The sequence below is a fragment of the Xenopus laevis genome, chromosome 7L (assembly GCF_017654675.1).
Source record: "Xenopus laevis strain J_2021 chromosome 7L, Xenopus_laevis_v10.1, whole genome shotgun sequence".
Taxonomy (NCBI): Eukaryota; Metazoa; Chordata; class Amphibia; order Anura; family Pipidae; genus Xenopus; species Xenopus laevis.
In genome coordinates, this window is record NC_054383.1 from 63,242,154 (window position 1) to 63,254,908 (window position 12,755).

Consider the following 12,755-nt stretch of genomic DNA (forward strand, 5'->3'; position numbering starts at 1 on the left):
CAGTACATCTGTAAAATAACTTCTAACAATCTGCACTGTAGCATTAGCTCTAATAAAAGGGATATCCTCACATTTTGCTAACATTTTGTCGATTTCCGACAACACACTAAGCTTGGCTATCCAACAGCAGCCAAAGCAACTGCCATTGGCATTCAAAAGATTGGCCTAACTAGATTTAAGCCACTGAATAAAATGGAAAGCATGGAGTATTTGTTATAAAACTGCTGAACTTTTGGGGGTCACACAGTAAGTAAGTCATTGATGACTAGGGTACAGTAGTTACAAATACAAAAATAATACTACATCCTAGTTAAAGAATATAAAAATGTAAATCTGATCACCAATCTGCGGCTGTATCGCAGTTGCTCCTCTTCCATTTCTTCCAGTCTCTCAACATTCAAGGAGAGGGTACAGGTCTACACACAATAATACTATGGCTTGCAGCACTCTGAGGAAAAAAAATATTCATATTTAAAAATATAAAAGTATACAATATCTAGCAAAGATTGAGTAAAATCAAAATTAAAAAAAAAAAAAGCTTTTTAGTCTTATAAAGATTTAACCTTATTGAACCTTTTTTTTTTTACATCTACCATTAAATAGACTTTGCATGCTTCTTATAATTTTGCCATAAAGTATTTGCCAAATGCTTTTACATTACCTATCTGACTCCCTGTGATCAGCTATGAGGAGGCTGACGTATTTGTGCAGAAGGAGTCCGTTAGCATTAGAAACTTTAACGGACAGGCTGAGATGGGACAGTCAGGTCATCAGAATGACCTATAGGTATCTTTTAATGTACATTCTTATTTTAAAAAGCAGTTTTTTTAGTGTCAGTATCACTTGGTGTTTTTTTTAATCAACAACATCGACCAGACCTCACATGCACCAAGCTGCTGAAGTGACCTGTTCATAAAGGAACAGTTCAGTGTGAAAATAAAAACTGTGTAAATAGATAGGCTGTGCAAAATAAAAAATGTTTCTAATATAGTTAGTTAGGCAAAAATGTAATGTATAAAGGCTGGAGTGAACAGATGTCTCATTAAACAGCCAGAATCCAACTTCCTGCTTTTCAGCTCTATAACTCTGAGTTAGTCAGCGACTTGAAGGGGGGCCACATGGTACATTTCTGTTCAGTGAGTTTGCAATTGATCCCCAGCATTCAGCTCAGATTCAAAAGCAACAGAAATGACCCATGTGGCCCCCCTCGAGTCTCTGATTGGTTACTGCCTGGTAGCCAGGGTAACCAGTCAGTGTAAACCAAGAGAGCTGAAAAGCAGGAAGTTGGGTTCAGACTGACATGTTATACATCAAATCACTCCAGCCTTTATACATTACATTTTTGCCTAACTAACTATATTAGAAACACTTTTTATTTTGTACAGCCTATCTATTTACCCAGTTTTTATTTTTACACTGAACAATTCCTATAAGGAAGAACTCTAAAACCAAAATACCCATATTGTACATGTTATAGTTGCTTTTTCCAAAAACACAAGAGACTATTTTCTTCTTCTTGGCCAGATGGTTGGACAGTGGTAAGCACTGCAGTTCTGAAGTCATATGTTCAGTTCTAGCCAGGATACTGTCTGCAGCTAGTTTGTACCTCAGACTGCTATCCTAAACAAACAGAGAGCATGTAGAGCTTTTTACTCAGGTATGGTAAAACATTCTACAGAATAAATATAATTCTAGCTTGCACTATTTCAGCTAATCTATTGGCAATAAAAAGCCTCCATAGCATTCTCTCTCATTTAACTTACTTTTTTGGCTAACACACATTTTTTTGTAAGACAGATAACACACCTGGAACAGAGGATTATCAAAATGGTCCCACTATTCATAAGTGTCCCAATGGTCAGATGTATGGTAAAAATCAGCCACACCGACGGACCACATCTGGACACATATGGCCAGCTTCAACCTAAAATTACTGAAGCAAACCTGCTAGAAAGTATTGTAAAAAAAAAAAAAACCTTGTGTGCAAAGCAGTTACATACGTATCCAAAAGGACTTAAAGCTGTTACGGCTGCAAAAGGTGACTCTACAAAGTACTAAAATGGGGAATAAACACAGTATAAGTATGTTTAATGTTTCTGAAGCTTATGAAGGGTTAAGTAGTGAGCACTTCCCTAGGGGGGTAGTTAGCCTGGGGGGAGGAGGGAGGTCTACCTGGGGTGGGGGGGGTACAGGGTTTTTTCCCCACGGGTTGATTTCTCCTTTAAGGCATGGCTCAACCAGGGAGCATAGGCCAGGTAGAGTATGGAACGCCAAAGGAACATAGGGCAGGCAGAGTATGGCACACCAAGGGAGCATAGGGCAGGCAGAGTATGGCACACATAGGGAACATAGGGCAGACAGAGTATGGCACACAAAGGGAGCATAGGGCAGGCAGAGTATGGCACACAAAGGGAGCATAGGGCAGACAGAGTATGGCACACAAAGGGAGCATAGGGCAGACGGAGCATAGGGCAGACAGAGTATGGCACACAAAGGGAGCATAGGGCAGACAGAGTATGGCACACAAAGGGAGCATAGGGCAGGCAGAGTATGGCACATCCAGGGAGCATAGGGCAGGCAGAGTATGGCACCCACAATGAGAATAGGCCAGGCTGAGCATGGCACACACAAGGAGAATATGCCAGGCAGAGTATGGCGCACACACAGGAAGCATAGGGCAAGTAGAGTATGGCACACATAGGGAGCATAAGGCAGGAAGAGTATGGCACCCACAAGGAGAATAAGCCAGGCTGAGAATGGCACATACAAGGAGAATATGCCAGGAAGAGTATGGCACACAAAGCGAGCAAATGCTAGAGTAGGAGACAGGGAAACCCATCAGGATTGCTCTAAAATGAACAGTTCATACTGTGCTACATACTGTAACACAATGATGGTGCCCCTCCAGCAGCATGTATGAGGTGTAAACAATGTGAGCACTTTCAGTCTGGGTCTGAAGAGTGAACAGTACAGGGCTTTAGGGGTGTGAACAACAGAGGTGCAACTTTAAAATGCATCAGAACCGAGATTGTTTACACCTCAAATTCAGATTGTAAAATCCTTCATTGTTCACGCCTGTAATCCCCCAATACAGGTGTGAACAATGCAGGATTTTACAATCTGAATTTGAAGTGTAAACAATCTCAGTTCTGATACCTTATAAATTTTAGACAGGGTAAGCAGTCAAAGCAGGCAGACATCATGTGGGGGGCCACACATGGGGTGGGCCACCAGTTGGATAGCACTGGCCTAAGTCACTGGACCTGTTCAGTAATCTTGAAAACATTTCACCACTTTCCCAAGCAGCTTTCTTTACTATGACTGAACACACTTTAAAGGGACAGTCATGATTTTTATGGTGTAGTTAAGTTCTAAATTACACTGCAAATCATTCACTCCTTCCGCGGTGGAAAATTTTATTCCTGAACCAACAAATATATATATATTTATTTGTGTCGTAATTTGTTGTGTAGGCAGCCATTTCAGGTAATTTTGCCTGGTCATGTGCTTTCAGAAAGATAGCACTTCACTATCTAATTACTTTTCATCTTGCTCAATGTAACTGTAACTCAATGTTTACTATTGTCATATGTACCAAGGAGCTGTTATCTTGTTTCAGGGAGCCGTTATCTTGTTGCATTCCAATTGTTCTGCTGGTGGGAAGGGAGGGGGTGATATTACTCCAACTTGCAGTGCTGCAGAAAGTGATGAAGTTTATCAAGCCACATGACTGAGAGCACCTGGTAAACTGACTGCCTGGATGTCTAGCCCTGTGTCAGATTTCAAAATTCAACATAAAAAGTCTGTTTGCTCTTGTTTCCTGTGACAGAATCCCTTTAACACCTCTGTAAATTTTGGCTAAGGCATACCTGAATTAGCTCAATGGAACAACTGTGATTGGATGTTGATGACTGTATTACATATAAGATTTTAAAATGCCATGTGAATTCCTACCACTTAGTTGAACTGAAGCAGCTGCTCTGGTGAAATGTTTTTAAGGTTACTCAGCAGGTCTAGTTTCTTTAGGCCGGGGCCAGACGATGGCAGATCTCCGCTGCCCATCCGCTCCTGATCTGCCTGCACCTGGAAGCATTGTTTCCACTTGAGTGTAGGTAGACACAGTGGATTTCGGCACAAAAACTTAACATTTTGCACCAAAATCCACTAGCGGTGGAAAGGTAAGCGGAGCAGCAGGGCACAGGATTCGTAACATCATCTGGCCCTAGCATAAGATTTATCATACCTAGACAAAGAAATTTCTGAGGCTATAGAAGAGTATTCTGGATACAATTTCTGCCAATTTTCTAAAAGATCATTTATAAAACCATCTGGCAAAATTATGCATTGAGTAAAATCAAATGCCTTGATAGCTGGGTTTAATAAAATTAATTACACAATTATTTGTTTTAAATCAGCAATAACTTTGGGAAATGTCCATGCTGCATCAACTACAAATTAAAATAGTAGGCAAAAAGCATTTGCTTTCAACTTTCCCATCCCAGGAAAAATCAACCTCACAAAGGACTTCAAAAGTGAATGAACCCTTTCCAAACAAAACAATAATGGAACAATGTTTCTGATGTCCTCAAAGAACCAATGATATTCAGGTTCTCTGCATTTCTTGCATAAGAACCACCAGATAAAGTAGAGCCGTAGTAAAGAATGTGTAAAGAATGTGTAAATGGGTTGCACGATCAGGAGATTTTGTTAGTTACAAAGAAAACAGAAGTGGTACGACAGGACTCGTCTTCATATCATCAAATGAGCTAACCTTAAATAATAACATACTAAACCGAACACTTCCCTGATTTAACTTGATACGACGTTTTGTCAAAATCAATTCTACATGACTTTTCCTTGTGTTGCTAGTATAATCCGAAAAAATCATTGCTGTGGTAATTCCTTATAGACACTAGTCCATAAAAATTAGGCTTGTAAATGAAGGCAAACATTTTACATACCGCCCAACAGTCCGGCTTCCCTTGGGACAGTCCAAATTTTCTTAACACAGTCTGCAGTCACGAACCGCTGTTTAAAAGTCCCGCAGCACCGTTACCGTCTAACTCCTTGACTCCTTCCGGAAAGCTTGTCCAGACGTCACAAGTCACAACTCGCGAGACTATGACGTCACACCACACGGATATAAGCGTATTGACGCTGCACGTAGTTACTGTGGGATTGGAACGTGTAAAGACTATGACGTTCAGCAGACAGAAATTTTACGTTGTCGCAGATTCTACTTTTGTCAGGGAAAAAAAGATACGTTGTGGTGGTTGCAAGACATTCTCTCTTTCTGTCGACCGTCCAACTATATTTAACCAAGACATGTAATTCGTTGTTTTCTCTACTCGCTACAATTCATAATTGTCCCACTTAGTATAGGAGGGTGAAGTCAATTAGCTGCAAGGAGTCACTGATCTTAATAGTTCGTGAGAAGTCTTTTTGGACTGGTTATATGTGAATTCTGGCAAAAGCCAGTAGTGCTGCTGTAATATTTTGTAGACAGACATTATTTATTTTGTTGTGGGGGCTGTTTGGGCCTCTGTATAATTGAAATGCCCCCTTGCCTTTTTTTTTTTAATACTTGAAATCTTTATTGGTTTTCGTCATGACAGAGTAAGTGCAATAAAAGACAGTATACGTTCACCTACAAGTCTGCCCTTGTCTGATTATTTCGGGGGGTGTCATATGGTTTTCCCTAATACTGAACAACACTCGTAATTTCCTGAGTCATCTCATTTCGGTACTAAACTTGCAGCTGGATTTCAGATAAGGGAAAAATAATTGTGGTAAAGGGGAAGAGGCAGAGAGAGAAAAGGAGAAGATACATAAACAAGGAGAAACAGTCGATTTGACGTCAGCGTAGCATTACCAAGCGACCTCCCTTCAATTACATCGCTCATACTGTACTAGGATCGTGAAGTTATGTCCGGATTGGGTTTTTTCCAGGTATTGGGCCCACGGGTACCACTCCAGCTCCCCTTCATAGCTCCTATCCAGGAGTCTTGTCTCTAATATTTTCCATCGCTCGGGTCCAGTTCACCTTGGTTATCAGCTGCTGCTGACCCGGTAACTGTGTTTTTTTCCAATTTGCTGCTAGAAGAGATCCCTTGCCTTTTTTTGAAGCCCTACCCGACTCACTCTGACACAGTAAGGACTTCTGCTTCCAATATTTAACTAAAAGTTCCAATTTTAGCTTGTGCCAGGGAACACATATTTCCTGCTTGTCAACATTACTTGCTGCCATTAGAACCTTTTCCCCAATCTGACCCAAATGTAGCAGACAGCACCATCAAGGAATATACTGTATTTGAAAAGACTTTACTTGCTTAGCATGGCTTTGATATGGAAATATAGATCCAAGCCATGAGAAGCAAATAAATTATTTAATTGTTAGGCTCTTTTTTAAAGTGTTTTTTTTTCTGTGCAAATAAATACCAGATATATGATAATTAAAATTGTCCAAAAGTAAATTTTTATTCTTTGTTTACTCTGGTCTTCACTCTGTGTGTGGAAGTTCCCTTTAATTTCTGCAGCAGAACATTCTAGTGGCCCAATGTTGGGTGTTGGCAGGTGTTTCCCATGTTTCACTGAGGCAAGAATATTCAATACTGTCCAATATGTATTATTTAATGTATACAATATTTTTATGGGGCAAGAATATCCAAGAAAAGTTTATATTCGGAAAGTATACATTCTACCAAAACCAAAATTAGTAAATATGTCTCAACTACTACTACCTACTTGATGCAAGCCAACGCTCTCTCGTTTCATTTTCACAGTATGTGTAAAAAATTATTACAAAACACAGCAATAAATTGGACCAGTGCTGTCCCCATTAAAGTCAGGCTGCTGTGACTGCTTACCTTTTTTCAGATTTAAAAAGTGTCAGTACTGATATTTACTGTCCCGTGCATTGTTCACACAATAGATTCAGGCTGTAATCCCGTTTCCACCTGTAAACTCCTGCATTGTTCACACCGCAGACGGTTAGCACCTTCATTGTTCACAACTCAGACTAGGAGGTTTTGAAAATAGTTGTTCGGGGAGGTGTTTAAAGGAAAAGTATACCCCTCAAAAATGTAGGTCTCTATTAAAAGATATGGCATAAACAACTTATATGTAAAACCCTGCTTCGTGTAAATAAACAATTTTCATACTTTTTTAGTAGTATGTGCCATTGGGTAATCATTAAAATGTGGGCCACCCCCCTGAGAACGTAGGATTCACGGTGCACAGAAACATACCAAACATGTTAGGTCACATGAGCCAATTAACAGACAGAGTTCTGTCTTTTGCTTCCACACTTCTTCCTGTTACAGTTAGAGTTGTATTTCTGGTCAGGTGATCTCTGACACAGCACACAGACCATCACTGAATGGTCTGTGGTCCAAGGCAAGAGATGTAAAAAGGCAATATTTACTTAAATATATATTCCAGTTTGATAAGATTCTTTAATGTGCCACTTACTTTGATATAAATGCTCAAGTAATTATTTTGGGGGTATAGTTTTCCTTTAACTGTGTTGTTGGCTCAATACAGCATACATAAATTGGTAGCAACATGAAGAAAGACATCAAAAGAGACATGAGTGACATTTCAAAGGAAATCACGTCATGGGGTAATTGTATACCCATTTTGGGGGGAAGGGTAACAGTAAAAGATTCATATAGCACCAAAAACAGAGAAATGCTGAAGAAATAAGAAAATGACCTGCTGCAAAGTTCTCCTGCTATTCAAGGTGTCATTATTATTCCCAAGTTGCAAAATCACAACAAAACATAAAATCAAAAAGGGTTAAAGTAGCAATGAATAACTGTTTTAAATATGTAAACCAATGCTATAATCTCACAAACCTCTCTTGTGTCGCTTGGCAAGAAAGAAAAGGCATTCAATAAAGCATGCTAAAAAGCTATGAAAAAGGGGGGGGTGAGAACCATATTATCACAGCGGGGTCAGTTGGGGGCCAGCAAGTGCAGGCTTCCTTTTTAACAGACCCAATTCTAATATTGATTGATAGATTTATGATATAATGATTGATAGACGTTCACTCAAGTTGAACAAGACTTGATCATGTAATGGTAAACAAAGGTCCATGGCCGGAGGGTATTCATCCAAATATACTCACTGAGCTCTGGCATGGTGCAGAAAGACTGGCAAAATGCTAATGTGGTGCCACTCTTCAAAAAGGGTTCCAGTTCTCAGCCTGAAAACTATAGGCCTGTTAGTTTGACATCAGCTTTTGGAAGTGGTAATAAGGGATAACATGCTTGACTACTATGAATCTGTGCCAGCGTGGGATTTCTGCACAATAGATTTTGCCAAACTAATTGAATTACCTTTTATGAGGAGATGAGCAGGAACCTCGACTTTGGGATGGCAGTGAATGTTATCTACTTAGACTTTGCAAAAGCAATTGATTCAGTATAACACGGCAGGTTACTGGTTAAATTAAGACATATTGGCCTGAATCATATTTGTACTTGAATAGAGAACTGGCTGATGGATACATTAGAGTGTGGTGGTAAAAGGAACATTTTCTAAATGAACCAGTGTTGTTAGTGGATTACAACACTGCCTATAGGACCAACCTATGCGGCTTAGCCATTTAACTGCCAAACAAGTAGGTAATTATTTTCTTCCAATAGACAGCACTCCAATAGTGTTAAAACCGTCTTTATTTGTAGGACAGCAGCACAGATGCAACGTTTCGAGCGGCACCCCACTCTTTGTCAAGCTTGACAAAGAGTGGGGTGCCGCTCGAAACGTTGCATCTGTGCTGCTGTCCTACAAATAAAGACGGTTTTAACACTATTGGAGTGCTGTCTATTGGAAGAAAATATTTACATGGTGGAGAACCTCTGTGAACAGGTCTCTGGACGTGCACCCAAGAACCAATTGGCCGAAATCAGGTGCGGTATAATTGTATCTACAAACAAGTAGGTAATACATGCTGGCAGGTAACTGATGTGACTGCCCAGCACGTAGTACCTATGTGCTGTGCAGTTAAAGGGGAAGGAAACCTAGTCGGCGCAAACCCCCCACCCCCCCTCCTGTTTGTTGCCCACTCTTCCCCCCTGGCCTACCTGTCCCGCTGGGCAAATGCCCCTAACTTGTTACTTACCCTTCTGCGCAGGTCCAGTCCAGGGAGTTCACAGGCGACATCTTCTTCCACGCGATCTTCTTCCTGCTGTGAACGGCGCTTTGGCGCATGCGCAGTAGGATTATTTCGCCGGTACGGATCTACTGCGCATGCGCCAAAAGTCACACGCATGCGCAGTAGATCGTACCGGCAAAATGATCCTACTGCGCATGCGCCGTTCAAAGCAGGAAGAAGATCGTGTGGAAGAAGATGTCTCTGAACTCCCTGGACTGGACTGTTTGGGGCAGATTTATCAAGGGTCGAATTTCGAGGTGATGGGAGTTTTTTTACACTACCATCAACTTGAAATTCGAATAAAAGAAGACCAATTGAAATTTATTAAAAAAATTGAAGTTTTTAAATTCGGGTGAAAAACTTAGAATTTTCATAGTCCACCAAATGACTCCAAATAGGTCCCCCATAGGCTAAAACAGCCATTCGGCAGGCTTTAGTTGGGGAATGGTCGAAGTCGAAGTTTTAAAGAGACAGTACATGATACATTTTGATATTCGAATTTTCAATTTTGAATCGAATTTGGACTATTCCCTAGTCGAAGTACACAAAAATAGCTAGAAATTCAAATTTTTTTACTTTGATTTTTCAATTCGACCCTTGATAAATCTGCCCCTGTGTCTTGAAAAAAATATTACACTCTCCAAAGATGCTTTGTTCCTCCTACCAGCCTAAAAATAAATTGGCATTAGATAGAGTGAACTTAGCACCCATTGCGATGCTGCAACATTGCAAGTAATATTTCCCATTAATCATGCAGCAATATAGAGACACTACAGGACATCCCTAGACAAAGCTTCTTCACTTCCAAAGTTTTCGATTCAAAGTTGTTTCCTTTTCAAGCTCTTCTGGATTCCTGTGCTGCTGGTAATTTTATTGCCTTCTCCTTTGCGGAGTTATGTGCCCTTTCCTACACCCCTCAAGGATGGCGGACCTATTAGTCCTTGCCTTCCTAATCATCAAGTGACCTGCTAGTCCAGTCATCATCCATGTTTAAGGCAGCAAAATTCTTCTATTGATTGGGTGTCTGGGCAGCTCAGAGCACGGAGTTCTTCCTGCTGTTGCAATTGTCTCCCTGCTCCAGTTTTTCTTGTTCCAAACTTTTCTGTCTCTCATTTATCGGATTCTCTGCTAAGTGTTTCAGGTACTTCGAGGAATGCTAAAATCCTTCCTCCTCATAGGTCTTAGAATTGTCCTATTGACCTTGTTCCTGAAACAATGCCCCCTTCTCCTGCTTCTGGAACCAGTTTCTTTTTTGTACAAAAGAAGGATGTGAGTCGTAGAGGCCTGTACAAGATCACTGTGAAGAATCACTACTCTCTTCCACCGATGCACTGACAAATGCTAAAGTAATATCCAAGTTAGATCTGCGGGGGGCATACTGCCTCATTCGCATCTACCAGGGAGATGAGTGGAAGACTGCTTTCAATACCAGGGATGTCCGCTATGAATACTTGGTTTTGCGGTTCGGCCTTTGTAAGGCCACAGCAGGATTCAATGATATTTTTCGTGAAATGCTTCAGTCCTGCGTAGTGGTCTATTTAGATGAAATCCTGGTATTTTCTTCCTGTCTGTCTCAAGTTATGTTGGTTCTGTAAAGGAGAATAACCTGTATGCCAAGTTGGAAACAAACAAGATTCCTTTTCTTGGTAACATTTCTTTCTGGCTTTCAGATATATCATGACAAAATGTCTGCAGTACTGGAATGGTCTATTACATACAAGTTATATAGTAAGTTAGGTTGAAAAAAAGACACACGTCCATCAAGTTCAACCTTTTAACTTTTTTTAACCTGCCTAACTGCCATTCAGCAGCTTTGGAGGTTTTATAACTTTTATTGAAGATTCGTCAAGGGTTTTTCACATATTGTTGCTCCCATTATGGCTCGCCTGCAAAGATTCTAAAAATTCCTGGTCGCCTGAAGCACAAAAAGCATTTGAGACTGTAAAATGTTCTTTAAGTGCAGCACCTGTTCTGGTCCACCTTGGCACTTTTTGTCCTTTTATCTTTGAAGTGGATGCCATTCTATAACAGCACTTCCGTTTCGAAGGATATGTGCAACAGTGGCTTTGAAGTTAGCCTTGGAGGAGTGGCACCATCTTTTGGAAGGGTGCAACTAGCACCAGAATTTAATTATCAGCCCTGTAGCATCTGCTTATATAACAGCCCAACCTCATTTTTAGCTTAGCTTCCCAACAGCTGATCAAAGCATACTGATTATGCGAGTGTTGCATACACTTTTCAAAATGGTGACCTCCTAGAAGAGCAGTATATAAAATATGGCATTTTTGGCCATTCATTTTAAGGACTTAGTTCTCCTTTAAGTCACTCTCCTGGCTCCCCATAGATTGTAAGCTCTTCAGGACAGGAGCCACATCCCAACTATGTATTGTAACTCCTTGAACATAAGTATTTATTCTAATTGTCTAATTTATAATAACTATACCCCTGCTTGTGTCTATGCCTTGTAAAACACTCCATACATATGTTGTGCTATATCAATAAATACAATATATCGAAATGAATTACAAATAATCTTCAGCAGTAGTGTGGTAGGAAGGAATCATAACAGTCTCCTTTGAGATTATGTTGTAGAGACTACTTTGTAAGGGTGTAGTTAAGACAATTTTAGACGTGCAAGTTTTGGCAGTATAAGAGCATCCGTGCAATATATAAACTAGGAAATACTTTTCACAGGCTTTAACATGGAAGAAAAAGTTGAATGTCTTTAAAATTCTTTTTAGCACATTTGCCCTTGTAGGCATAGGCAAAACCATTATGGTTTGATAGAAAGATTAGTGTAAGCAAATAAAGCATTCAAATGAGCTATCAAACAAGCTAAATATTAAATTAAAAGGGCACTGCAGCAAGGAGGAAAATACATCTGAATTTTAAATATATGTAACTATATGTATATAAGTGAGAAAGGGGTGGAACCCTTAATAACAACTAATGAAAGTTTCCTTTTTTAATGGATCCAATTCTAATAATTGATCCATTGATAGTTGGTTGACACAAGATGCAGTTCAAAAGTCACCAAGGAGGTTTGACATCTAATTTACTTCTAGGGATTACGTTATTCATTCCTGGCCATGAACTGTGATCCGCTTGACTCTAAGACACTAATATAAGTACATTTCATCCAAGAATTTGCATTTCACTAATGATTACTATAGGAATGTATATTGTTTTGCATGCTAAATAAAATTCATTGCAGAAACTGCAAATCTTTCTTAATTCATAGTGATAAAAACAATCAATGCTTAAAATGTTTATTTCAACAGTTACATCTAGATAATAGTTATTTTTAGGATTCTCTTCTATAGCAATAACTAATTCCATCACACATTAAGAGGATAAAAATTTGCTAAATATAGGTTGTTTCCTTAAAATAACATCAATATATTGTCTCAAAGCAAAACGGAAGAAATTTGTATCCTTCACCAGCGTAGAATTTGTTTTGGAACTCCACCCTATAGAGAAAAGGCAAAAAGACTATTTAAGTAAGTTCCATAACATTATACAATTGTTTGAATAACTTAATAGAACCTCCATGTATGGCTTAGAGAGGCTTAGTAGTTTGTTACATGAGCTCAATGAA

General features: G+C 39.6%; 2 protein-coding genes across 6 annotated transcripts in view; both read right to left on the minus strand.

The window, feature by feature from the left end:
* Nucleotides 1-5,139, minus strand: part of kdm2a.L (lysine (K)-specific demethylase 2A L homeolog) — a 121,171-nt gene extending 116,032 nt beyond the window's left edge. Inside the window, exons 1-2 of one of the 2 annotated variants that reach the window (XM_018225580.2) lie at nt 4,962-5,139; nt 342-448 (exon numbers count right to left, since the gene is read on the minus strand). In XM_018225580.2, coding sequence (XP_018081069.1) covers nt 342-377 — 36 coding nt within the window. In that variant the 5' untranslated portion in view covers nt 378-448; nt 4,962-5,139. The remainder of the gene's footprint in view (nt 1-341; nt 449-4,961) is intronic. The other variant, XM_018225581.2, reaches the window with a different exon arrangement.
* Nucleotides 5,140-12,412: 7,273 nt separating this feature from the next.
* tcirg1.L (T cell immune regulator 1, ATPase H+ transporting V0 subunit a3 L homeolog) overlaps nt 12,413-12,755 on the minus strand; it is a 61,938-nt gene continuing 61,595 nt past the window's right edge. For all 4 annotated transcript variants that reach the window (XM_018225583.2, XM_018225582.2, XM_018225584.2 and 1 more), the window contains exon 20: nt 12,413-12,627. In XM_018225583.2, the coding sequence (XP_018081072.1) occupies nt 12,552-12,627 (76 nt within the window). In that variant the 3' untranslated portion in view covers nt 12,413-12,551. The remainder of the gene's footprint in view (nt 12,628-12,755) is intronic.